The following is a 27,660-nucleotide window of genomic DNA, read 5'->3' as shown; positions in this document are numbered from 1 at the left end:
GTGCTGGGCAAGGACAGAGGAAACGTCAGGTGATGTGTGCAGAGCCCCAGAACACCAAGAATGTCCACCAGGACAACCAGCCCCATCCACTCTTGCATCTCAGACTTTGGGCTCTTAGAAGTAGAGGAGAATGAATTTCTATGAATTAAACCACACAGGAATTTGTTAGGACGACCCCAGGACACAGGCACGTTGCAGAGAGTAAGTCTAATGTTTGATTAAAATGTGGAACACAGAGCAATCTCCTGAGGATCTGGTGGCCTCCAGTGTGGACAGGACTCCACGTGGTCCCTACAAGTTGGTGGCAGCCCCAACTTCAGTGCCATGACAGAGGCTGTCACCATGTGGAGGTGGCTCTGTAAGATGGCTTCCCAGGCCTCGTGGACACCCTGGATCTCAGTGGCTCAAGAGTTGCACGAGCGCGCCCCCACTTTCTTTGGGTTCAGTTCACAGTAAGAAATGTATGCTGTGACCACATCTCCCCTGCCATTGAAACAAACATTCCATCAGTGCTTGCATTTGTTGTTGTTTGCTTTTTCCGAGACAGGGTGTCTCTGTGTAGCTTTGGTGCCTGTCCTGGATCTCGCTCTGTAGACCAGGCTGGCCTCGAACTCACAGGGATCCACCTGGTTCTGCCTCCCGAGTGCTGGGATTAAAGGCGTGCGCCACCACCGCCTGGTTTACTTTTTTTTTTTTAATGTTGGAACAACTTAGTAGCTTTTATGAGCCATTCCTGGGTAGAATCAGTTTGGCAAACAGGCCGCAGGAGCTGAGGGAAGCCACCTGGCCTGCCTCTCAGGGGGAGGATGGCTTGCTGCTGGCTAGGCTTCCTCATCTGAGCCCTTCTGTTCAGTGTATGCTGTAGTCGCCTGCGGTGACTGTGTGTTCCATCCATGTGCTGGAATCTCCTGTCTTCTCCCAACACGCTGCTGCTTCCTGATTGTTCCAACAAGGCTGTGTGCACCTCACAGGCACGCTGACGGCACATGGAGGACACACAGGGATCCTGGAATGGAGTGGAGTGGTGGCCAAAGGCATCAGGACCTGGGTACGTTGTCTCTCCTTCTTGCCAGCGAGTCTGCGAGCCTTTCTTGGCTTGTCATGTTCTCGCAGGGATGTCTCTGCCTGGCCTTTAGCCAAATAGCCCCCTGGAGCTCTGCATGGCCCTCAGTGTGAATGCTCATTCATTCATTCATTCATTCATTCAGCCTGTCTTCCAGCTCCCACAGGAGGCCATCTCCACAATGGACACTCACACCCCAGGGTGGCAGGCCCTGACAGGAAGCGGGAACAGAATCCTTCCTATACCCAGGATCCCGGTGGCCCGGAGCTCCGCCTGACAGCTCTCTTTTAATTTTTAGGAGCAAGCTAAATTAGGAGCTCCCTTGCTGTTTCCAGTTAGCTTTTTCTAAAAATTACAAGGTGTGACTCAGGCTGTGGGAGGCAGGGGAGCCACAGCGATGGCCGATGCTGGGCCCAAGGAAGGCTCCAGATGGAGCTGAACGCTCGGCCTCTTTGCCCCTCTTCCATGAAGGAGGGTGTGGACCACAAGGTCAATTGCCTTTCAGTTGTAATGCTACCTCCCATGGCTAGTGTCGCGGGGATGCGTCAGCCCTGTGGGCTTCTGTCCTTCAGTCTTATTTGAATCTCCTAGGCTGTCTACCCAAAGCACCCGAGAGTCTGGCATCCCATCACTCGAGATGCACCACCAAGCCGCTCCCGGCTAAAGGAGAGGAAAGCCATGGTTTTAGAAGTGGAAAGTCTTGTCTTAGGTCGGAGGGAAAGAACAGCAGATGAGCTGCCTTCAGTTTTTGCAGAAGAGTGGTTCCTGGATGCCAAATGATACCCAGGCCCAAAGATGTTCACGTGGCACTGTGTGTAGCCTGGTGATTCCCTTGACACTTGGAAGCACATCCGGATGGTTTATAAGCACTAATACATTATAAATGTTAGGAAAATACTTTGCTGTATTGATGGCGCAATCAGGACAAGAGAGTGTTCAGTATAGAGAACATTTTTTGGGGGTGGTGTATTTTTAATCCCCAGTTGGTTGAATCCTCTGATGTGGAGCCTGAGGTCCAAGGATAATGAGAACATTATTATGAACAAAATAGTGGATGAGAACCAAGGGGAGATCTCCCCTAGCCACACTGCCGTGGGCTGTCACTGGGGCAGCTTTGTGTTATTGGGGGAATCCTTGTTAGGACATGTCCCCATATCTACCCTGTCTTTGCTCATCCTGGCTTCTGCGTCTCACTCTCCCATTCCTCCTCCACCACTGACAAAGCTTCCGGGTGATGGACCCTCTCCATCCGACCACACTTAGAGTCCACACCTCAGCTAGGCTGTTGCCCTAAGTCAATCACTATGTTTTCCTCCTTGCACTACTTTGGTATTTTGTGTCTTCAATCCTTTTTTTCACACCTATGAATAATCTCAAACGTCTTAGTAACATTTAATGCTGGAACTTTTCATAAGCACTGATTTCTCTCCCACAAATTTCAGCATGTGTTTTCATTTTTATTCAATTAAAAATATTTCCAAATTCCCCTTTTGACTTCTTTACACAGTGGGCCATTGAGGAGCGTGCTGAGTAAATGAGCAAATATTTAGACAATTTCCCCACGTCTCTTTACATCGCTGATTTCTCGTTTATTTCTGTTGTGGCCAGAGAATGGTTTTGGTATGTTTTAATTGATCTAAATTGTTTGCTGCTAATTTCATGGCTAAAAGGCCATGTGTGCTGGTGAGTGCCCCATGTGCAGCTGTGAAAAATGAGATACTAAAGTCAGAGGGAAAAAAAAAATCAGATTTGAGGATTATTGATGTTTGGGGTCATAACTGCCAGCCTGCTGGTTACTTTGTATTAGCCTGATTTTGCCATTTTTCTCCTTCTTCTCTTCATCTCCTCCTTCCTCTTCTTCCTCTTCCTCCTCCTTTTCCTAGTCATTCTCCCAGCTTTTTATTTCCCCCATTGTTTTTTAATCATTCCATTTACTCTTCTCTGCTGACTCGGTCTATGCACCTCGCCCCGTCAGTGCTGGACTTTGTCTTTATGGTCACTCACTCCTACTGGCCTGTATGCGCTGATTGAGACTCCATGTGTCAGGACCTTAAAATGGTCCTGCTGCTGCCCCTTGTGCTGCTGGGGACATGCATTGTTTTCCATATTTGTTCCTTTTATGCATTTCCTCCCTCCCTCCCTTCCTTCTTTCCTGACCTTCCCTCCCACTTCCTTCTTGCCTTTCCTCCTTTTCTTCTCCCCTTTGGTGATGAAGTGATATATTAGAGTCCTTTAAGTAACAGGAACCGCGTGTCTTTCCATCTACGTTTATTTTTGATACTTTCCTGTCTGTTCAATCCACATCTCAGTCTCCCTCTCAACATTTCTAATTCCACAAACCTGCAAATGATGCTTATTTTGGCTTTCATTTTCCTGAAAATCTTTGAAAGACGCTGTCACTGGGCACGGGATTCATACTTTCCTGTTTCCGTGACACTAGTCCAGCATCCTCTAGAGAACAAGATTCCTGACAAGTTTTATATAGGCATACAGGAGCCCAGCAAACCCACCCGACGCACATGTAACATCATGGCGGAGCTGTGGACAGTTATCAGTGACATCACTGATAGAAAAGGCTTGTTAATTAATCCTCAAAAGTTTCCTTGGAAAGTAAGGCCTATTACATGTTGTATACTCAGAGAGATGCTGAATGGTTTTAAAAAACACATGGATACACCAATTTTACTTATTGGTTAAGTTGTCAATGGAGACACCAGTTGCTCCTACAGTTAACAGTTGTGAATTGTGGTTTTGTGAACACAGATGTGCAAAAACTTCTTCCAGATTGCTCAGTTCTTTTGGGTGTAATTGTGTCACCGTCTGACAGCTGGCTCGTCTCGCCTTACTGTCTTGAGGAGGTGAAGTGCTGTTTCCTGTTAAGATTCTACGGTCGTGCCTGCTCACAGACAAGGCATGCTGGTCCACTGCTCTGCATCTTCACCCCTACCTGCCATTGTTCACTCTCTTGGTGGCAAAGATGATACCTTGTTGAAACTGAAGGAACAGTTATTTACATAGTGAACACCCTTGTGTGATTCCAGCACTTGCCATAGGTCCACAGCTAGAACCACTTCTTCCCACAGAACAGGGTGCGTTGTAATCACAAACTCCAGCTCGGAGTTCTACACCATCGTAAGAGTAGTCTCTCTCATTACCCTGCGCGTGGGGCAAACACGGCATTCGTGAGCCGTCAGGACATTCTGGGATGGCTTACTCGAGTAGCTGGATGACCACCCCAGGTCTGAACGTGCAAATGAATCCTGCTCTCTGAAAGATGGATCCTGGGGTGATCACAAAATCCCACTTCTGGGTTCTTCATCATCATGAACTGCAGAGAATTTCTCAGGGGACGCTGCCCCTTGTCCAGTACGAGTGCCACACACTGAGTGTCCGCTCCAGCTGCTGGGACCATTTCCAGAGCTGTCTTCATCATCTTCAGCCACTGAGGTCTTCACACCCGGGATTTTCTCTTCATCACCAGCTCCTCGTCCATCATGGGGCAGCTTCCACACCCTCAGGTGGTGCTGGTGAAAAGGAGCCTTGTTCCCACACCACCAATTCTGCAGTTCGGATCTCCACATCCTAATAACTGGTGGTGGTGATGTCTTTGCTAGGAGCTGCTGTCTACTGCAATATTTTCTCTGGAGAATTGTATATTCAAGCCCTTTGCCAATCTTGGATTGGGCAGCTTATTTATGCTATATTTTAGTTCTCGGAATGTTCTAGAAATTACCCCTTTATAGGAGATATCACCTGTAAGTTATTCAGCCTTAAAAAAGGAAGAAGGTTCCGTAGTCTAGAGCAACACTGGTCACTGTAAGATCAGTATGGTAAGTGGGATAAGCTGACTGGAGAAGACAAAACTGTGTGAGTCCACATATCCAGACACCCTCATAGAAACAGAAAGTAGAAAGCCTCTCAGGGGGGGGAGGGGAGAGGAGGGGTTAATATTTAATGGGTACAGGATGAAAAGAACAATGAGATAGTAGAGGTGTGGGGTGTGCATTATAATGTGTATAACACCACTGAACTGCACAGTTCAAATCATCGTGACGGCAAGTTATGCTATATATGTATTTTTAATGAAGAAAAAAGACAAATGAATTCAAATGTCGAGAAATGAACAAAAACAGACAAACTGAAACAGTCAGAAAGTAGAAAGAACAAGCCTTATGTCAGAGAAAGCAAATGAGGTCCCTAAAGCTTTAAACGCAGAGCAAATTCTTTTTAGTACTGAGCGCTGGAAGTCATAATGAATATAAAACATCCATGAAAATCTATGTGTCAAATAATAGATACCACACTTAGGAAGTAAAATCTACAAAAGTGCATTGAGACATACACAGAAGACATTTGTAACAGGATAACAATATAACACTCTCAATAGAAGACTCAATGGATAAAAGATGAGAGCAGAGAACAAAATAATGTGGCCAATAAAGTCGAAGTCACAAACACACGTTGAGTTCCTGAGGCCGGTGACATTAGGGTACAAGTCTTCTTTGTAACTGTTCGTGGGACATCCATAAAATTGATCTTGTGCTTGACGACCACGGGGGATGCATATGGCAGTGCTGTTACAAATGATGCATTCTAAACATGATATGATGAAACTGTAAGTTATTTTAAAAGCAATGTTAGAAGACATTTTTATTAGAAAGCCAGTTTTAGTTAAAAGAGCTCCAAACTAAAGCGACAGGATTTCTGGGAAAGTCCTAGAACATAAATGAGAACCTGTGGAATTCATTAAACAATGAATAATTTTGAACAATTATTGGTAATGAAAGAAATGCTCAAGCCTAAAAACTTGAAAAAGAGCAATGAAGCAAAGAGTAAGGAGTCACAAACAAACCATAACGAGGCCAGGGCGGTGGGGAACAGAACGGACACACCAGAACCCGAATGCTGGAGCAAACAGCCAACGAGACAGACCACCCTGATGCCATCAAAAAGGGGGCAAAGAAGGCTGCAAAACAAAAGGAGCAAAATTTTAAAAAGGAAAAACAATAAAAATTAATGAGTCAGGCCATGGTGGTGCATGCTTTTAATCCCAGCACTCGGGAGTTTGAGTCCAGTCTGATCGACAGAGTGAGTTTCAGGGCAGCTAAGGCTACACAGAGAAACCCTGTCTTGAACCAAATAAACCAAAATGAATGAATGAATGAATGAACGAACGAACGAACGAACGAACGAATGAATGAATGAGTAGATGGCATAGGTTATGAGATACTCTGAAGACTTTGCAAATACAGGTTAAAAAGTTAGAAACAATGGATAATTTTCCAAGGAAATACAGATAGCCAAGATTAACATTTAAACTAAGAAATAAATTTCTCTAAAGGGAATAAAGTCATCAAGCAGCTACCTCAGAAGACAGTGCCCCAGTAAGTTCATTACATGGGGCTTCTCAATGCTCTGTAGATTTCCCCGGAGTCGAACATAAATAGATAAATAAAAAAATAAATATTTAAAAAGGAGAAAATGTTCATTCTTCATTATAAAACGGTATTGCCCTGAGACTGCAACCTGATACAGAATTTAAGAACCCACAAACTAATGTAACTCGTTTATTTAGATTCAGAAATACAACCAATTATTGGTGAGACAAAGTCAATACTATTGTAAGAAAATGCTGAACACCATCAAGTGTAGTTTATTCCAGGGATGCAAGGTTTTTTTGTTATTAGGAAAACTATTTACAAACGAAGGTCAGCTATAGTGGTCAGTATGGGAGACTCTCCTTTATATAGAAACAAAGGAGACTGAACACCTAGTGATAAACCTAACATGAAAACCCAAACCTATACCAGGAAAACCCCAAAAGTGTGCCCATAGTATATGAAATCAGACTTGAGAAATATAAAGACACTACCTGTTTTTAGAAAGAACAACTCAACATCATAAAGGATCAATTCTTTCCTAAATTATTTTCTAAAATGACCCACAATAATAGGAAGCATACAAGCTTTCTTTTTAAATAAGGGAAATTAGACACAAAAACTCAAGAATAACCAGGCAAAAGGGAGGGAGTTGTACCTCAGAAGCTGGAATACACCTTAAAGAAGCCCTGTGGCACCAACATACTAACATGGTGCACAAGCCAAAACAAACCAACCAACAGACAAACAAAAAAACAAAAGAAACAGACAGCCACACATCTGGGAATTTGGTATATTTTAAGTGTGTGTCTGCAAAGCACGGGGATGAGATGGTCTTTGAGAAAGTCATGCTAGAATACACAGGTGTGTAAAGAGATGGAATTAAGAACATGTTACTCAGAGATAAATTCCAATGCAGTTAGAGACCACATGGATGGTGTTCGAATGTTAAATGTTCTTATAATAAAACATCTGCAGCCAGATACTGGGGTGAAAGCTGAAAGATCAGAGAAGCAGAGCAGCCACAGACTGAAAGCCTCTGAGTCGTCACCCAAAAGGGTCTCAGGTGAACTGCTTTAGTTCCTGTTTCCTCACACCTTATATACCTTTCTCTGCCCTGCCATCACTTCCTGGGATTAAGGTATGTGCCACCACTGCCTGGCTCTGTTCCCAGTGTGGCCTTGAACTCACAGAGATCCAGACAGATCTCTGCCTCCCAAGTGATAGGATTAAGGGTGTGTGCTACCACTGTCTGGCCTCTATGTCTAATCCAGTGGCTGGCTCTGTCCTCTGATCCTCAGGCAAGTTTACTAGGGTACACAGTATATCACCACACGTGGGACCAACAAAGTGACACACACAATTAGCAGAGGAAATGACAGCTTCTCTCTAGTGTTGGCTCTGGCTAACACTATATTAAAAACAAAAGACTATTGATTGTGACCACACAAAAATGGTAGGTTTTTTTTGCATGGAAAAAAATATGAACATCATCTAAAGTAAACTGATCAGGGCTGAGGAGACTGCTCAGCAGCTAAGAGCAATTACTGCTCCTGCAATGGACCTGGGTTCAGCTCCCAGCACCTGTAACTTCCGTTCTGGTGAAACCAATGCTTTCTTCCAGACTCTTAGGGGCTCCCGCACAGCCATGCATGCACTCGTGCAGGCAGAACACATATACATATGAATAAAATAAATCTTAATATAGAGCCAGCTGAAAAATTTGAAAAAAATTGTTTGCAATGAGTATCACAGACTTGGTTTGTTTATATGTCTAACCGTCCTTTAAAAAAAATCACACCATGCAGTGGTGGTGCACACCTTTAATTCCAGCACTCAGGAGGAAGAACCAGACGGATCTCTGTGAGTTCGAGGCCAGCCTAGTCTACAGAGTGCGATCCAGGACAGGCACCAAAACTATACAGAGAAATGTAGCTGAAGTTTTCCTGGTCCTGCCAGGCTCCCATGGTCCCGCGGTCCCGAAGCCACTCAGACCCAAATGAACATACAGAGGCCTATATTAATTACAAACTGTATGGCCTAATGACTCAGACTTCTTGCTAGCTAGATCTTATCTTAAATTAACCCCTTTCTATAAATCTATACCTTGCCACGTGGCTTGAGGCTTACTGGTATCTTTACATCTTGCTTCTCATGTTTGGCAGCATCTCTCTGTTCTGCCTTTCTCCTTCCTCCTCTCTAGTTAGAATGTCCCACCTAACCCTATTCTGCCTCACCATTGGCCAAACAGCTTTATTTATCAACCAATCAGAGCAACACATATTCACAGCATACAAAACGGCATTCTCCCATCACTTGCCTTTTCTTTCTAAACAAAAAGAAGGTTTTAGTTTAGTTTTCTAGGTATACATAGATATATTCCAGATAGATAGGTAATCTTCAAGCACTTCAAAGACCTACAGAATATGACATTTAAAATGTTTTAAAAACTTAGACTTTCTGGACAATGAGACACGTCTGCTCTTGGCAGCACTGAATTCCTTCAAAGAGAAAGAAGGGTGTCAAAGACACTTCAATGGAGTTTATCTTCTTCTTGGCAAAAATAGCTATTTGGCAAGAAACTATTCTTGCCTGGACTACTTGACAAAATGTTGTATTAACTGGACATGCAGGACCCATAGGAAGGTGACCATTGAACTTTGCAAGGCAAAATGGTCCTTCAGTTTCCTGCTTCACAGAAGAAACTACCAGACATTCTACAGGACACAGAGAGAAGTGACTGAGAGACTCTAGGCCTATGGGTTGAACATGGATGCCCCAACATTGTAGAAGAACTTTGGGTAACTGTCCAGGCAGCCAGCTGCCTCGGTCATTCTAGATTTTTGGAAGTTGCTTACAATATACTTCCTGTTTGTTTAAGTAATATTATATCCTTCTGAGGTCTTCGATGTAGTTGAAGACTAGATAGTTATAATTATGGTTTTCCTTGGTTATAATAAAATATAAATTATATATGAAACTTTAGACTCACAAATATAGGATAGATAGAATATTTTCTTTAATTTTGCCAACTACAAATAGACTAGATATTGTAACTGTAATTCTTGCTTGGTAACTGTTCTATTATATGTAATTTTACTATGTTAAAGTTAAAACCTTCCTTTTTAATTAAACAGAAAAAGGGAAATGTTGTGGGATAATGCTTTTGTACACTGGTTTAATTAAATGCTGATTGGCCAGTAACCAGGCAGGAAGTACAGCCCAGATAAGCAGACAAGGAGAATTCTGGGAAGAGGAAGGCTGAGTCAGGAGATGCCAGCCCGCTGTCCAGGGAGCAGCATGTAATAGCACACACGTAAAGCCAAGGAAAACGTGGCAACATATGGATTAACTGAAATGGGCTGAGTTTAGGTGTAAGAGCTAGTCAGTAGTAAGCCTCAGCTAACAGCTGAGCAGTTTTAATTAATATAATAAGCCTGTGTGTGTTTACTTGGGTCTGAGCGACTACAGACCAAGCAGGACACAGAAAAACTTTCAGCTACAGAGAAACCCTGTCTTGAAAAACAAAAACAAATTTTTTTTTTTACAGATTTACAAAAACAATAGGAGAGTGGCCTTCAAATATGAAACAGAAAGTCATTATTAACTAGAGAATTGCAAATGAAAGCAACCTTGAAATGGCACCCCTCCCCCATGAAAATCTGAGGGTGCCACCCCCTGCCCCGGGCAAGGCTGCAGGGAGACAGTTGCCTCACGCTTTTACTGTCTCCCATGCTGCGCCCATGTGGCAGGGAAGGATGGTCACGGTGGATTCTGTTCTCACCTTCAGAAGAAAAGTGTGGCTCAAGCTTGTGGTCATGAAGGTTCTCAGCAGTGCTTCTGTCTTTAATGAAGAACATGAAAAAAAAACAAAATAACATACAAATGGGGCCATTTTCTGAAAGATACACTGGTAGACACTGGGGAGCATTTATGTTAAAGCGTTGGTTGGAATGCTATCTCTATTTCTGAGTTTTATCTGAAGATGAGGTAAGAAGTCACTATGTGAAGACCATTTCCTCCTTCGTATTTTGACTCCTCCATCCCTGGCTAAGAGTTGGTCCCACAGATACCCTTCCAACATATGGAAATCTCTAAGCTTCAGGCTCGCAAATACTGTGACTGAAAATATCCTACCATCAGAGGCCTGTGGTTGTGTGAGTCATGGGGAGAAAGGCAGAGGAAGAAAATGGCAGAACGGACACAGAGATGTACGCATATGTCCCCAGCCCTCCTGGCTTGGCTTGCTGAGCAGTGCCACCATATCTGGTTCTTAGTCTTCTAGGGTGACTTACCTAGCAAAAAGAAGCTAGGCAGGGGCAGGGAGGCACCAGATAAGATCCAAGCATCTTAGGGGTGGGCAATGAACATGGGAATGACTCCCAAGGCCGAGGATTGGAAGAAATGGCTACAGTTATCAGCTAGAGTTGATATTAGTGCCTAAGCATTAGTGACTGTGTCAGGATCATGAGTAAATAAGGTGACTGAGAAGAGGTGGCTATTGCTTAGATCTTAGATCATAATCCTAATTACTAAATGACAGTAAGTGAATGAAGAATTACTGCTTGGCAAATGCTGTGCCAAACCATCAGGCAATTTGTCCAAACCTCTGAGTGGGACAAGCTCGGGACTATTAAACACTCATTTTTAAAGTAGAATCATGTTTGTGTTTACACCATCAAACTACTCCTTAGATCCATTCCAGCACCAGAGGCTAGTCCTTGGAGAAGCTATGTGGGGGGTGGGTTGTAAATGCAGGGTCCAGGGCCCAAACAGAGTTGTGTAGTGGGCTCGGGGGTGTGCGTTAATGACCTCCTCTGCCCCATGCCAGAAACCACCACGATTTGGAACCTTGGTCTGGTTCTGTACGTGAGTCAGACTTCAGAGTACTACATCTAAGCCCTACACCCTGCACAGTCCTATCCTTTCCTAGTCCTAACCCTAACCTAACCTAAGCTTTAAGGCCAAAAAAAAAAAGCTCTATCAGTCCCTGAACAGCAAACTTCCCAGCGTCACTGATCATTGCCTTTGCTGGAGGCTTTTCCTGACTCCCAGGGCCATGGGGTCTTGCTATCTCCTTCCACCACGGAGAAGAGGTGACTTGACTGGAAGTCTGCAGCAAGGCTGCTCTTCCACGCCTGACTTCCACACACCAGGGAGAAGACATGTCTACTGGTTGGGGAGGGTTGAGTCCAGGGCAGAGCTGAGGAGCCAGGGGACCCTCAGCCTCAGGGCAGGGCTACCTAACTCAGGTGGAGCAGCCACCCAGTGCACCTGGTGCTGGCTCCCTGGTAGTGTCCTAGCTCAGGCAGGGGAGATGGGCTAGATCATATTTACCATTACTTTCGAATTTCTCCTTGTTCAGAGACGAGAGTTCTGAGTTCTCTACTACTTCATGGTAATTCTCAGAGCTATCTTCTTGGTAGTTATCATCAATACCAGAATCTTGGATGAAGAAGATGGAAAGAAACAGGGAAGAGTTTCCTTGTTACACACTTGGTTTTGGGGAGTGTGTGTGTGGGGCTAATTCCTATTTCACAATGCTGGGCTGGAAAAATGGCACAGTATTCAAGTACTAGCTGAAAATATGTGTTGGGAAATTAATATTTAAAGTCATGTGTCATCTAACTACTTTGAACCCAGTGGTTTATGTCTAGGCAGATGTGCAGTGAGCAAACCCTTGAAATCCAGTCACATCTCAACGTCAACAAAAAATGCCTTTGAGTGCATTTCCTACCGAGCCTCAGGGCTTCTTAACCCAGACCTCTCCTTCTCCGTTGTCCATCACACCACCTATTTGCACAATCGTGCAGTGTGGAGCTGTACTTTGCAAAGCATGTACTTTGTCCACTGTTCTTCTTGGTTTGGGGTGTGTCATATACTGACCTTGGCTTTACCTCAGCCACATGGCATAGCAGAAGGACTGTGCTCCCTTGGGAGCTGTAGGTGAGTGCTGTTGTTGGTTGGTTTTTTTTTCTCTTTTGGGGGGCCTGCCACCCAGATCCCAAATAAATCACACATGGAGGCTTATTCTTACTTATAAATGCCCGGTCTTAGCTTGGCTTGTTTCTTGTCAGCTTTCCTTAACTTTAAATTAGCCCCATCTATCTTTGCCTCTGGGATTTTTCCATTCTCTTACTTCTGTAAATCTTACTCTTACTCTGTTGCTGGCTGTGTAGCTGGGTGACTGGCCCCTGGAGTCCTCCTCCTTCCTCTCTTGCTCCTAGATCCCTTCTCCCAGATTTCTCCTTCTATATATCCTCTCTGCCTGCCAGCCCTGCCTATCCTTTCTCCTGCCTTGCTGTTGACTGTTCAGCTCTTCATTAGACCATCAGGTGTTTTAGACAGGCACAGTAACACAGCTTCACAGAGGTAAACAAATGCAACAGAGTGCAATGAGATGGTGTGTGTTAAACTGTAATGACCTGGCTCATCTGTAAGCCTGTGTTCCTGAAGTGGCTGAACCCCAGAATGCACATGAATGTGACTCAGGGATCACCTCAGAGTGAAACAAGGCACCCTGCCTTGGAGGTGACTCCTCCCTTGGTCTCAAGGCCACAGTGTCTCTTATGTATCCATAGTTGGTTCAAGTAAATGCTCAAACAGAGTTACACAGGCAACACCTTGGGCCTCTAGGAATGTGTGCGATTATGGGGTGGAAGGGGTATGTATACTTGCTTTTTTCCTTGGTTGGTTTTGTTGTTCGGGTTGTTCGTTTTGTTGTTGGTGTTTCATTTGATGCTGATGTGTTTGGCTCCAAAATCTCTTGGGCAATAATTTCATCTTGAGAAAGTATATAAGAACATGTTAGAGCCGGTAAGGCAGGATGCATGCCTCATGCACGGTTCGCACTTCGGGCAGTCTGTGAATACTGTGGGTAGAAAACAGGAACCCAAGGCATTGGTGGGCTTTCTAGAGAACCTCATCTTGGATGGGCTGGTCTCTGCCTCCCTAAATAATTTCAGAGAACCGGGCGGTGGTGGCGGCGGCGCACGCCTTTAATCCCAGCACTCGGGAGGCAGAGCCAGGTGGATCTTTGTGAGTTCGAGGCCAGCCTGGGCTACCAAGTAAGTTCCAGGAAAGGTGCAAAGCTACACAGAGAAACCCTGTCTCTAAAAACCAAAAAAAAAAAAAAAAAAAAAATTTCAGAGAAGTGGGCACCATCTGGCTATCTCCTAAGCCTTGCCCCAGTTAGTTGAATGGCCCCATGTTCATGTGTTAGTTAGCTAGGTCATCTCTGTGATCCACTACCCGAGGTGCAACTCCAGAGAGGAAGGGGGTAATTCTGCTCCCAGTTTCAGAGGTTTCAGTACATTGGGGCATGCACAAAACCACTCTCATCCTGGCAGCCAGGAAGCCAAATGAAGACCACCAGGAAGGAACTTGGGAACTTCCTCTAACTCATATCTCATCTTCCACAGCACAGTTCCCTCACATCCCAACAATGGATTCCAATTTGGAATCTACTGGCCAGTTAGACCAGTCACACTGTCACAGCCTTCGGGATCTAGCCATCTCTGGAAGTGCCCCCTCATACATAACACACAGAAGTGTACTGCAATAGTCTTCTAGGAGTCCCTGTAGGATGCAGCTCTCCAAGCAAAACATCTGATGAAGCTACCACCTTCTTGATTCCTGCTTGCAAGGAGCCATTGCTTGGGCTTGTTGGTAATTGACATTCCCTCAGTGACAGAGGGTGTGGGAAGAGTTACTGCTCTCCTGCCTCAGTACCGGCCACCCTTCCCACCCCATGCATGCAATTATGCCTTAGCTGCACATGGCATCTGGGGTCCTGTGGAGGGGCTAGAGTATATAGCAAAGGGAAGGCACGTTGGCGGGAGCTCCATCTGAATAGGAAAAGACATAATCCATGCTGGACGAAGACTTTCCTGTGTGCTTTGGGGTCACCAGAGGTTCCTGCTAGTGTTTCATAAGCAAACCCACTCAGCTCATTTGCTCTTCAGGGTGAACTTTGGTAGCATGAAGCTTTGGTTTGTGTTGGAACCTTATGAGAAGCAGTTATATGTTGTATACCTAAGGAAGGGGCACTTCTGACAGCCTCAGTCCAGTCAATCTGACAGTGAAGATTACTAACAAACAGACCCCTTGTCAACTTTACAACCGAGTACACCTCCTTACATTGGTCTCCTGATGCAAAATACATCCATCTGTCTTCATAGGTCCTCATAATCTTTAAAGAGTCAACATTTCTAAAGTCCAAGCATAAAGACTCTTTGGAGACCAAAGGCAATTCTCATCTCTAAGTCTCCATAAAGATGTGTAAGTTGCTTCCAAATGCAATGTCACAGAGTACACATTCCCATTCCCAAAGAGAAAACAGGAGCATAGTAAAACAGCAAAGAAAAAGTACACCAAAGCAAGACCAAAATACAGCAGGGGAAACACTGATGGATCCATGTCTGGCATTGGGGCAAGCGATGTTACATGAGCTCAAAAGAGCTTGGCTGCTCCTGTCCCTGTGGCTTGACTGTTTGCAGTCCACATGACTCCTTTCTTGGCCTCTCTGTATACATTGCCTGTGGATTTCATTGACAAATATTTCACGTTCCTGGGTCTCTACTGCAGCTTAAAGTTTGTAATCTCAAGTTTACCCTCTTACAGGAAATTTGACCCTGATATATATATTCTCAGGCTATTGTTTGAAATCTGGTTGGAAGCTTCCATGAAACTGTAACTCTTGCATTCTGTATGTCTACAAAGACAGCATCATGTAGATGAAGTCAATGTGAGCAAATACTGGTTTACTTGGACCTTGACTGTGTTGACGTCTTAGGGATAGGTGACTGAGAACTGTGAAAAGAATGTTGGGAAGCAACTTCCCGAGTGAGCAGTGTGCCCCAGGGGCATTATTTTCTCAAAAGAAAAAAGTTTCAATTAAGTTTGCCCTTTCAAAACTTGAGCCTATGATGGATCTGGCCAACTCCTACAAGGTCTTTGATGCATCAGGGTTCTTGGCTTCTTTTTGATAGCCATACTCTTTTCAGAAACCATGCCTTCCTTAGCCCCAACTTTACACAGGTTTCTGATCAGCCTGCAGACTTTTCAAGTCTTTCTGCTCTGTCCTTTCTCCTGGTTCTAATTGAAAAACCTGTCTAAAAGCATCCAGTAGTAGCCATGCCATAGCCTAAATGTAGGACTGACTTACAATTTCCTCTGCTGGGTTAATTAGTTCATTACCTTTTAACCCAGTTTCCTATAAAACTGCAAGACATGCTCAAAAGATAGACAAGTTCTTGGTGAGAATGTGAAAGACTTAGCACAGTTCCCAATAGGGTCTTCATCTCCATATGAAACTTCCTAAGTCTGATGTCTTAGTTTGGGTTTATAACTTTGCTGTGATGAAACGCCATGACCAAAAGTAGTTCGGGGAGGAAAGGGTTTATTTCACCTCCACTTCCACATCATCGTCCATCACTGAAGGAAGTCAGGACAGGAACTCCAACAGGGCGGGAACCTGGAGGCAGGAGCTGATGCAGAGGCCATGGAGGAGTGATGATTATTGACTTGCTCCCTATGGCTTGCTCAACCTGATTTCTTATAGAACCCAGGACCACCAGCCCAGGGATGGCACCACCCATCATGTGCTGGCCCTTCTCTATCAATCACTAATTAAGAGAATGCCCTACAGGATTGTGTACAGCCTGATCTTATGGAGGCATTTTCTTCATTGAGGTTCCCTCCTCCCAGATGACTTTGGTTTGTGTCAAGTTGACATAAAACTACCCAGCACACCTGGCCTCCACTGTCTAAATTCCTACTGCATTCTGGCGTTCTGAGCTCCCAACAGAATCACCCTTTAAGCCCAGTTTATAGTATCCCGAGCTTTCTCTAGTTCACGTCTTCAACTTTTTCCAATTCTACCCCCCAAATCGATTCCCGAGGCTAAGGAATCATATTATTAAGGTTAGTCATTGCAATGACCCCATATCATTGCTGTCAACTTTCTGCGTAAAAGTTTGTTCCTGGGACAAGTTACCCGACATAGATGACTTAAGAGGGCAAGATATTGATTCTGGGTGTTGACACCACTGACTCTGGCCTTTGGTGAGGCAAAATGTCAGGGTGGTTAGGAGTGTTTGACAGGTACTACTGTGCCATGTCAACAGGGAGCAGGTCAGAGCAGCGTCAAGATGGGGCCATGGCAAGATCCAGTGCCCAAGGACACACAACCATAACCTACTTCCTCCAACAGGTCCCATAGTCCAGAATTCTGCCACTTCCTAATAGTCCTCACGTTCAGAACCCATCTGTAGATTAAATCATTCATTAACCAGAGCAGCCTCTGCGATCCATTTGTTTCCGGAATTCCCTCACAGGCACATCTACAAGTGTGCTATACTCATCTCCTAGGTGCCTCTTCATCTACTTAAGTGACAGTCAAGAGCAGCCATCATGGCACCCGTGTGTTAAAAGCTTGGTTGCTGCTATTGTGACGTGATGACGCCTCCGGGTGAGATGTAATAGGAGGCCTTGAGGTCACTGGGCTGTGCCCTCTTTCCCGTGGGTGTGTGCTACACATTACATCCATGACGTGTGCGCTTCCGTTACAGGACCCCAAGCAGCAAGGCTAACAAATCATTGCCTGGAAGCTCCGGAAACTGAGCCACAGTTGCCCTTTTTCTCTTCATAAGTTTATTGTTACCTCAGATATTTTGTCAGTGATAGAAAACTGATTAATACACCCTCCACAACAAAATGCAGAAAATCCAGCTCCAGACATAGGATTTTCCTTCCTGTCCTGTGGCCGCTCTGTGTGCCATCCCTGTCCCCTAATACAGGTGAGCATCTTGTCTTACTCCAATGTGGCCGTATTTTACTCTGCTCTTCCCAATTAGCCTCTAACATAAGTGTTCTGGACATAAGGTCAAAAAACCTCAGACGCAAGCTGCATCTTTTCTCAGTCAGATATAATGTCACATGGTTTTCTTTACACCTCTGACCTTCAGTGGTCCTGCTGTGGAACTGGGGACAAGTTTATCTCATGGCTTTGATAAGGCACCCTGTATGGTGTGAGACCGCGGTGGGAGCTAAACCACAGCACCTGGAAGCAGCCTGTCTCTGCAGCAGGATGCTTTTCAGAACCAGGGACAGTGCCCGGGAACTACCTGGAGCCCACGGGTGGCCTGCTTATCCCAGCGTCAGGATCCCAGTCCACAGACGGCAGTTAAAGTTAGTGTCCTTGCCATGTTCTTTGGAGTATGGATACCAGCACTTGACCTGCACCCATGCTCCATCTCTGTGGGATGGCTTTGGTCAGATCAATGGTACTCACGCTGTAGGGTAAATTTGGCTCTGATGTTGGCACTAAAGCTGCAGGACAGGAGACCTTGGTTCTGGCCTCAGAGCAAGTCAGTTCCCCCCTACATCTGCAACTGGTGGTAGGTATTTGGGAAAGGTCCCATTCTCTTACCACATACCAGGTTCTGTATGGGGAATCCTTACCAAACACTTCAGGCATCTCTTCATTTGTTGAATTGAATGAGTCGTCAGTAACTGGACCTGGGTGGGGGGAGAAGGGGGAGAGGATGAAAATCTATAGTTTTACAGTATTCATTCACACACCTCTCTGTGAACAGATAGTTGTGAGGCATGGCCCCAGCCTGGTCTAGAGGAAGGATCCTGTGTAGAGTGCTGCTCTTTCCCATGGGTCTGAGGAAAACCCTCTGGGACTTGAGTTTCTCATATGGAAGATGGGAAAGACATTGGCCCATGGGACGGCTGTGTGGGTAGAACCCATGATCTCCCCAGGTGCCCTGAGTAGAGTCTGCCCTCCTGGTCACTGGAGTCACCTGCGTGGATGGTAAGACAGCGTCCACACTCAGGGACAATTCAGCTCTATCACAGGGGCAAAGAAGGAGGAGGGTCACATGCGCTGTTTTGTAGGAAGCCGCGCTTTGCCTCCTGCATGGCTGGTGATGCCGTCTGGGTGGCCACCAGACTGGGAAACTCCGGCCTGGGATCCCATCTGAGCAGCCCAGAGCCCAGCTTGGCACACGGGGAAGAAGCATTTGCCCAGCCTCTGACTGAGGCTTTCCATGTCGCCGGCCAAATACTCACTTTGTCCTGTGATGAGAAAACACCTCCTAAGTGTGCTTCTCTGAGCCCCGGGTGACCCTGAACACTCACTTATGCCACCTGAGGTTCTCAGGGGGACGGGGAGGCCAGAGGCTGGTCACCTCATTCTTCCCACGTGAGCAGAGCCCCCCAGGGTGGTCTGTCTGCCGTTAAGAAGGGGAGTCTCTGGTTAGTGAGCTGTGGAGTTCTGGATGGCAGTTGTCCCCAGAGTCCAGGGCTGTCTCATCTGTGATGTCTGCTTCCTGGTGGACAGGAGGAGCTGTGCTGGGCAGATGGGGTCTAGCTGTCTCTAGACACTACGGCAATTCTGAGGACCAGTTTCTCCTCGGCAGCATCCAGCACACACATCCTCCTTCTGACATGACCTTTGTTTATCTCGGGGCTGTGGTGTCTCTTGATCTGGTGCACCCCTTAGCTTGAGCTCAGGGTTGGCCTCGTCCTCCAGCTCTCAGGTCCTGGGATCCCCAAAGATGGCAAGCAGGGCCACCTTGTCTTCGCTTTCTGAGACACAGAGCTCTGTCTGGGAGAAGTAAAGTTGCTTCTAAACCAATGACAAAGCTGTTCTCCAAGGCTTTAATGATGGGCAATCTGCATCCCAATGTGCTCATCTGCACGGCTCGGAACAAAGGGAAGTATGGAAGGAGGTCTGTGACGGTGATGACAATTGCTTCCCAGTGTGCTGACCTCGGTAAACCAAACAAACAGTACAGTTCTCTTTGCAGGAGACATTAATGGGTCGTTACGAATGGGTACAGCTGCGCAGCGCCAGCACTTTGTTAAAAATATTCTTTTCATCTCGTGTCTGTCCCGTAATCACAATGGAAGCATTGTGCAAGTCAGTCGTGTGCACATGCGTGGTGTGTGCGCTCCCGGTGTCCGTGCCTGTTAGCGTGCATTGTCAGATGTAGCTGCTCTGCCGTGGTTTTCCTGTTGTCCCCTCCTCCAGAGAGTCACAGCTTCCAGACAGCACACACCCACAAGGTCAGGACACTGATGTCTTCTCACTGCCCACGTCAGCACCATTCTGGCTTCATGAAGTTCACTGTTGAGTTCTGAGTTCACTCAGGTTAATTGAGTGAATACAAGAGAGTCCTGATGAGGGCCATATCAACTGCTGTCCTTCCTCTTAGTGGCCATCCCTCCTTGTGAGGGACCCACACACCATAGCATGCACAGCTCCTCTCCTGCCAAGCAGTGGGAATACCCCAGGATGGGAGAAGTTTACCTGTGTTACTCTTAAAGCAATGTGAAAACTGCGCCTTCATCGGCGCTTCAACTGAAGGAGACCTTGACTGTCACATAGGGTTATGACCAGGTCTCAAACTGGGAGGACCTTGAGATTCACCCAGATTTTATCCAGGTCTCAAGCTGGTAAAACAGCAGCAGCAGCAGCAGCAGCAGCAGCAGCAGCAGCAGCAGGAGTCACCCAGACTTGAACTTGGTCTTGAGCTAGAGAAGATGTTGGATATCATCAATGCTTTGACCAGGACTCAAGAGATGAAAGTGACCAGCCACAGCAGCAGCAGCAGCAAGCTCCTCAACAGACACCTGCTGAGCATTTGCTGGGACAACCAAGAGCTGGGTTTGGCATCTATACACAGGCATGGACAGGCAGTGACGGCAGAGACATCAATAAGGACGTGTGTGCTGTGCCAAATTTAGACCCTCCTGGCCCCAGGACCTCATGACATTTTTCTAGTAAGCACCTCAGAGCTTAAGAAAGAGAAAAGTAGAAATACAGACATACTTCACAGCGTCGTTGGACCACGGAGACCATTTGCCCTTGTATAAATAGTGAACCAGGCTAGACTCTCCTGTCCAGACCAGTGCTGGCTTGGCTATTAGCACTCAGGCCAGCACAACGTGCTGCACTCTGAGGAGAGTCCCATGAACCCTCTTGGGGGTCAGGGATGACTTGCTCACCCTGGGAGATGGAGCTGGGGACCCTAGTTGGGCTCATTTTGTGAGCCTTGGTCCTTGATTATCTGTGAGGAAAGTCGATGCGGAAAAAGAATGTGGCTTGAGTGTGCTCAGAAGTGTGTCAGAACAGAAGTCACATGGGTCCCTGCTTGGGGCGTGGCTTCAACTGACCTAAAGGGCATTCTGAAACAGTGGGTGTACTTCAATGTGGACTGGGTATCTGGGGGCAGGCTAGAAAGACAGAGAACATTAGGGGGACATGAGAAAAGGAAAGAGCCTCTTACCCCTGGATTTTGTTTAAGAACCACAAAAATGGCTGACCCAGTTACCTGCAAAGGATAATACTCCTTCATCCAAGAGAGAACTCAGTCGTGTGGAGACAGATTAAAGCTAAAATATCTGTGATCTTTTGAGTTCGGCCTCACTGTTCTCCTTTCTCAACGGCCTGCTCTTCTGAGTAAGTCTCACAAACAAGACCATCCATGTTTACAGTCAAAACCTAGATGTCCTAATGAGCCACTGGTAGAAATTCCTTAGCCTTTTTGATCCATGTTACGACCAGTTATCTTGTCAGCCTGTAGGTCTATATAGTGTACCCCAGCATACCTGGTGATCTCATGTATTAATGTAAAATTTCCATAGAGAAAAACAAAGACAGATGACAGCCTTTGGACAGTGTAACTGCAAAGGTCACCATGGTCATATAGATAGCTATGGTTAAAACATTTTTTTAAAATAATTACTTTTAAATTTTACATGAGTTGTTTTTCCTGCATGTATGCCTGCATGTCAGATTCCCTGGAGCTGGAGTTACAGACAGTTGTGAGCGCTGGGAATTGAACCCGGGTCCTCTGGAAGAACAGCCAGTGCTCTTAACTGCTGAGCCATCTGTCCAGTCCTTGGTTAAGACACAAACTGGAATCTGCCCTGAGAAGTCTGAGCTTCCTGAGTGTGTGCTCTATTCCATTCTGAAGCATCCCTCTCAACACTCACTGAGTTCTGTGGCTTGTGGTACTCTGTGAACACCCAAACCTCCCCAGACTGGGCTCTGGGTGTCCAGAGAAAGAAAACAGCTACTTACAGGCCAGTGCTAAACATCCCCGCGCCGCCACAATTAGTGGGCTCTTAGAGAAGTTCTAAGTAATCTGAACCATTGAGACATTCTCTCAGAACAAGCTTACACCCACGCTCTTGCCTTCTCATTTCTTACACGCAGAGAAACGGAGTATTTGGGTCTGTTCATAAGCATGTTGCTTCTGCCACATTAAAAATTATGGCTGACAGGGCTGGGGAGATGGGTTCGTTGATGAAGTGCTGCCCTTCCAAGTGTGAGGACTTGAATTCAGGTCCCCTAAGAAGCCACGGAAAAGGCCAGGCATGGAGCCGTGCACCTACAACCCCAGCCATGGGTTGAGGGAGGGCAGAGGCAGGCCAAGTCCTCCGAGCCTGAGAGCCAGAGTGGTCTTTCTGATGAAGTTCCAGGCTAGTGAGAGATTCTGTCTCCAACAAGGTAGGAGGTACCTGAGGAACAGCATTTGAAGTCACCCTCTGACCTCCACCTGACTGTGCACACATGCATGCATGCATGCATGCACTCCTATACAAAGACACACGACCACACCCACTGCTAAAATGATACAGTCAAGGCTCCAAGCTTTGTAAGATGGAAATTCAGGAAACCTGCCACCAATTATTGTGACGGATAATTCATAGTTTCTAAGTTTTCTCCGTTAAAATTACTACTTAGGTGTGTAATTAAAACTCCTGTGACTCATAGGAAGGGGAGCCTGACTTTGCAAGCAGGTTTCAGTGAAAGTGGTCTGTGTGTGATAAAGGGAGGCCACGAGACGTAGAGGATGAATCTTTGTTAAAGAAAGAAGAAAGTCATTTTGTCACAAATAGTTTAAAAGTTATTTAATAAAGAAGAGAGGAGGGGGAAAAGGAACAAAAAGCCTAAATGGGTTGGGTAAGGTGTGAAGGGTCTATGAGAGAAAAGAGAAATCTAATCTCCCGTGGTCGGGCTGGGTAAACGGATGGCCATTGTCAGGGTTTGAAATGAGCTCCGGTATCAGGCGTGCGGCCATGTGGAACGGCTTCTGCTTCTCTCTCCGCTGAAAGGACGGAGGAGTCCTTGGACTATTGGCCTCCTCTTCATAAGAGATTACAAGTGTTTTCTTTACCTGTTGAGTAACCTCCCTTGTAGACAAAGGCTCCGTTCTTACCAAAATAATTTCCTGTGCTTCGTGTTGTCTTTTCAAACTTTTTTATTACTTAAGAAAGTGGAACCCTCTTAATATTGAGAGAGTGAAGGTTGGTTATTTAACCACTACTTAGCTCCTCTATTTCCCTGGGAAATCGTTGCCATTTTGGTGAACTGGGAAGCTAAGTACTGCTTCATAGTAGCCCATGATCTCGGTCAACTCTTCAAAGCACCTGACATTTTTTGACACCTCTGAGTTAAATTCTAAATGCAGTCTTTCTGACCTCAAGCTAACTTTGAAATTTCCCAGAGGCCCCTGGAAAGCCTCCGGGGATTTGTTCTGTCATCCTGTGAAAGACAGATCTTAAGCTAATTAGCTTCCTTGTGATGTGAAATGGTATGGCGAGCTTTGTGGAGTAAGCAGCGTTGAATCCTTTGTATCACACCTTTGTGAAGATATGTCAGGTGCCAGGAGCTGTCGGAGATTTCCAGAGATGTGCCTTGTCTTTACTAGGTCCCTGGACACCGTGATCTGTTGTCGTTGCACTTACTGATATAAAACACTGTATGATGTGAGAATGACCACCTCTCCCTGCTGACCTCAGAAGGGAGGGCACGTGGCAGGTCCTGGAGCCTGGGTCCTTTGCAGACAATTCCTGTCTTCCTCGGATGCTTTTCTGAAAGCAGGTGTACTCATCTACAGTCCAAGCTTGCCTGCAAGGAGTCTCAGGACACGCTGACCAAGAGACCAGAATTAGACTGCCAATGGCCCCAAGACTGCCTGCTGGTCTTCCGGATGGGTCCCTGAAGCATAGAGACTGTGGCCTGGTGGAGCAGGGCCGAGTGGCTACGGTTTCAGAGCCTTGGTCTGAAGCCTTGTTGGTTCTTTTGTGCTCATTCTGCATATTCAAGGACAGTAACTCAGAGAAGCTTTGAAATTATCCTTGTTTGTTTTGATTTTTTTTTTTTTTTTTTTGGAGGTAGGGTCTCTTCATAGCCCTGTCTGTTCTGGGGCTTACTATATAGACCAGGCTGGCCTTGAACCCACAGAGATTCACCTACCTCTGCCTCCAGAGTGCTGGGATTAAGGATGTACACCACCACTGCCCAGCCTGAAGTTGTACTTTTTAAAGTATATTTATTTTTTTTAAGATTAGTTTACTTATTTGTGTGTGTGTGTGTGTGTGTGTGTGTGTGTGTGTCTATGGAGATCAGCAGAGGGTATTGGATCCTCTGGAGCTAGAGTTTTAGGTGGTTGTGAGCCACCCAACATGGGTGCTGGGAAGCAAAATCTACTCCTCTGGAGGAGCAGCAAGGACTCAGGTGCTGAGTCATCTCTCCGGCCCCTCATAACTACACCTTTACAAAAGAAATATTTTCTCCACTTGATCTCTCTAAAGTCTCTATCAACATTTATTTTATAGCCATGTAAGTATTTGCATAAGTTCAATAAGATATTATTCTTTCTTTTAACAAATAGCCTGATTATTTTATGATAAAAGTGGGTAAAGCGAGAAACCCATGGAGTCTGCTTAAATGGCAAGGAATTTGTTAGAGGATAAAAACACACTACAGCATGGGAGATTTATCACAGGGTCCTGGAAAGCTGAGCTATGGTCCACGCTGTTCTTCTGCCTGGTCCATCTCAGCATCCAGAAACCGCGAGGGAGAGAGAGAACTCCCAGTACGTGCATCTCAGTTCTTAGGGGTTCCAAGAGCCACGCCCCAGGGGCATGTACTTCAAGGTCATAGGCAGGTAGAGCAGTTGCCTGCTCCCTCTCCAGGGGTGATGTTCAAGGTCATAGCCAGGACAGCTACCCACTCCATGTGGGTGTTTTTGCAAGCAGGCGTGTCTAGGAAACAGCTGCATGCCAGATGCACTGGAGGCTATAAGAGGGCCTCGGATCCCCTGGGACTGGAGTTACAGACAGTTGTAAACTGCCATGTGGGTGCTGGGGATTGAACCAGGGTCCTTGGAAGAGCAGCCAGTGCTCTTAACTCCTGAGCCATCTCTCCAGCCCAGTGATGCTATTCTTGTTGGGCCAGGTAGACAGTTCAGTTGGCAAAGTGCTTGCTGTGGAAACATGGGGACCTGAGTTCGGATCCCTAGGACCCACATAAAAGTCAGGTGTGATGTGGTGGCACATGCTTGTAATCCCACTTCTGGGGATGTAGAGAAAATAGGTTCCCTGCGGCTCATTGACCAGCTGGTCTAGTCAAATCAATGAGCTCCTGGTTTAGGAAGAGATAACCTTTCTTTAAAAAAAAAAGCAGATAGTAGTTAAGGAAGACGTCTGATGGTAGCATCTGACCTCCAGATACACCTGCACTTACATGCATGAATGTTTAATGTGCACGCACACAGACACACGCACTCCATGGTTTTTCCCCTTGTAACAGAACAAACACTATCGGAGATGCTGGCCACATGGCCAAGGCGTCGGTTTGGCCTTCCCACTCCAGATACTTAGAGTCAGATGTGAGGAACTGTGGCCTAGACCAGTCCACCTGGCACCTGGCTCCCTGGGCTCCCGATCTTAAGGATGGGTGGGAAGGTCACTTCTAAGTAGCCTAGGAAACTTCCAGGAGACAGGAGTCCATCCTCACCCCAGGCTTTCTAACGATCCCCTTGCTGGTAGCACCTAGCCTCCCAGAGGCTTGGAGAAGCCAAATCTGAGATTCCCTATAAAAAGTCCCGAGAAAGAAAGCACACCCAATCACAGCCTCAAGATCGAATACCACCACACTGCACTTTCGCAAATACGCAGGCCGAAGCCAGGGAGGTGGGATTTATTTTATGATAGTCAGGGGTCCCATCACTTTGTGATCTTTGATTGTAAATAAGGATTTAATGGAAAACAGCAGGGTACACCTGTGGTTCCCATGCCCCCGCCCAGCTCCTCTGCTGCCGTTCCTGGTCTCTTGGTAAACTTTTATTTTGCTTTCTTTTTTTTGTTGTTGTCCATGAATCTGGAGTGTGTCCTGAACTTGGGTTTCTCCGGTGTCCACTATGGGCAGAGCTGCCTTCTCCTGATTGTCTGTGTTTTCTTTCTCTCCTGACCTGGGGCGCTGACAGCTGACATCTGCTGATCGCTGAGGACCGTGTGGAGAAACTCAGGACACAGGAGTCACCTCCCTGCCCTCCTCAGCCACAGCCAAGGATAATGCTGGTGTTCGCACTATGCTGGGGCCCCTTCTACCCTCGCTGTTGGTCAAAGCGGCTTCTGGCCTGGCATCTGGGAATCCTTCCCACTGTTCTAGGCTCTGCAGCTCCTGCCTCTGCCTTCCAAATGCTGGGGTCCCAGGCATGGGCTGCCATGCCCCAGTTATGGCTCATTTTAATTTTCTTTTAATTTATGGATATTGTTTGGCTTGTCTCTTTTCTGTCTCATAGACATTCTCCTAGCTACCTTCCTGGCTGTGCAACATCAAATCCCAGAGGGGAATCGCAAAGCTAACCACACTGTTCAAAGGGCAGAGGATGAGGAGGGACTGACTCCATGGTCTGCTTCTGTCCAGGTCTTTCTCACTCAGCCTGCCTGACCTAAGCTCTGATTTAGCCTCCCGAGGTGTGCCACAGAGTCATGCCCGTGGAAGTTCTTGCCAATGTCAGATCGCCTGCAGATCCTGACCGTGTGGCCCCTCCCCCACTGACCGCCCTTGCCTGCCCACAGCAGAGTACCCTTAGGTTAGCAGGCCAAGAATTTTTCGACTTCCTAGAAACTTCCATCCATCATTCTACCTAGTCCTGGACTAAGACAAGGATCTTGGATTTTTCTGGGACATGAACTCACTCCCTCTATGAATCTCCACTGTGGTATCCACCCTGACTAACATAGTCCTGGCTGGCCTCAAACTCACAGAGAGCTTCTATCTGCCTCTGCTGCTGCCTCCCAGTGCTGGGGTTAAAGGCCTAGACAACCACATCTGGCTACATGGCCGTCATTAACAAGCACCGGGAATACTGTGTCCCTCACCGGCATTAGGTGCAATAAAGGAATTTGTTAACTTGGTCAGTGTGACAGGGACATGACGGTCATATAAAAATATGCTTTACCCACTTCACAGAGAGTCATAAGATATCGGGACAGTGCTAATTGTTCCCCCAAAGAAGGGTGTGCGTGTGCGTGTGCGTGTGCGTGTGCATGTGTATTGGTGCACATTTGATGTATATGTGTATCAATGTATGTGTACATGTGTATGTATGTGTGTGTCTGTGTATGTGTGTGATGTGTGCACACCTATGTGTATATAAAAACAAGTTGGGAAATGTGCAGTTATCAAAACTGAGGATGGACACATGGAGGTTTGTGATGTTACTCCTCTATCTTGGGATAAGTTAGAACATTTCAAGCACATGTGTATAATGTATTTAGCTGCTCTGTGGCATTCCTGTTTGGAAGGCATTTAAAGATGGAAAAACCTTTCACTTCTCTCCATTCCCCAAGCTCCAGGGAAGGAAGAGGGTACACAGGAGAAGACCTCTCCCCCAGGATCTAGGCCCGAGGTTTCTGTCTCCCCACCTCCACGTGACCCTACCTGAAGTTTTGTTGACTGGCTGTAGCTCGGCTCCTCGCCAGCAGCACAGCAGGAAGACAGATAAGAAGGTCTCTACTACCCCCCTAGTCGCTGCCATGGTCCCTCCAGTCACAGGAGGAGGCCCGTCCCTGGAAGGTCTTCAGCTTCCCCAGCCTTGGTCTCCCGGATACCTGGAATGTCCAGGACCTGTGACATCACCACCCGGAAGTGACCTGGGTTCTTTTCCCCCACACACAACAGTGGATGTGCTATGTTGCGGACTTGTGACAGCGTGGTTAGGATGTGAACTGGGGTCCTTTGACCTGTTCACACTCCTAAACACTCCTTGTGGGCCCTCCCTGGGGGTGTGTTTTCCTAAGGCTTATCTCTCAGTTGTGGCTACCCAGGAGCTTACCATGGCCCCAGAACAGCTGCTGGGATCGAGGGGCAGGAACTGGCTTGGTCATGTGAGGCCAGCAGTGCCT

General features: G+C 46.4%; 1 protein-coding gene across 1 annotated transcript in view; it reads right to left on the bottom strand.

Moving 5' to 3' along the window:
- The window catches only part of Spaca7 (sperm acrosome associated 7), a 30,125-nt gene extending 2,748 nt beyond the window's left edge, over positions 1 to 27,377 (bottom strand). The window contains exons 1-5 of the mRNA XM_028881213.2: positions 27,197 to 27,377; positions 17,905 to 17,961; positions 13,120 to 13,224; positions 11,779 to 11,886; positions 10,226 to 10,285 (exon numbers count right to left, since the gene is read on the bottom strand). Coding sequence (XP_028737046.1) covers positions 10,226 to 10,285; positions 11,779 to 11,886; positions 13,120 to 13,224; positions 17,905 to 17,961; positions 27,197 to 27,293 — 427 coding nt within the window. The 5' untranslated portion in view covers positions 27,294 to 27,377. The remainder of the gene's footprint in view (positions 1 to 10,225; positions 10,286 to 11,778; positions 11,887 to 13,119; positions 13,225 to 17,904; positions 17,962 to 27,196) is intronic.
- Between the last annotated feature and the right edge of the window lie 283 nt (positions 27,378 to 27,660).

The sequence above is a fragment of the Peromyscus leucopus genome, chromosome 17 (genome assembly GCF_004664715.2).
Source record: "Peromyscus leucopus breed LL Stock chromosome 17, UCI_PerLeu_2.1, whole genome shotgun sequence".
Lineage (NCBI taxonomy): Eukaryota > Metazoa > Chordata > Mammalia > Rodentia > Cricetidae > Peromyscus > Peromyscus leucopus.
This window is presented reverse-complemented; position numbering and strand designations above follow the sequence as displayed.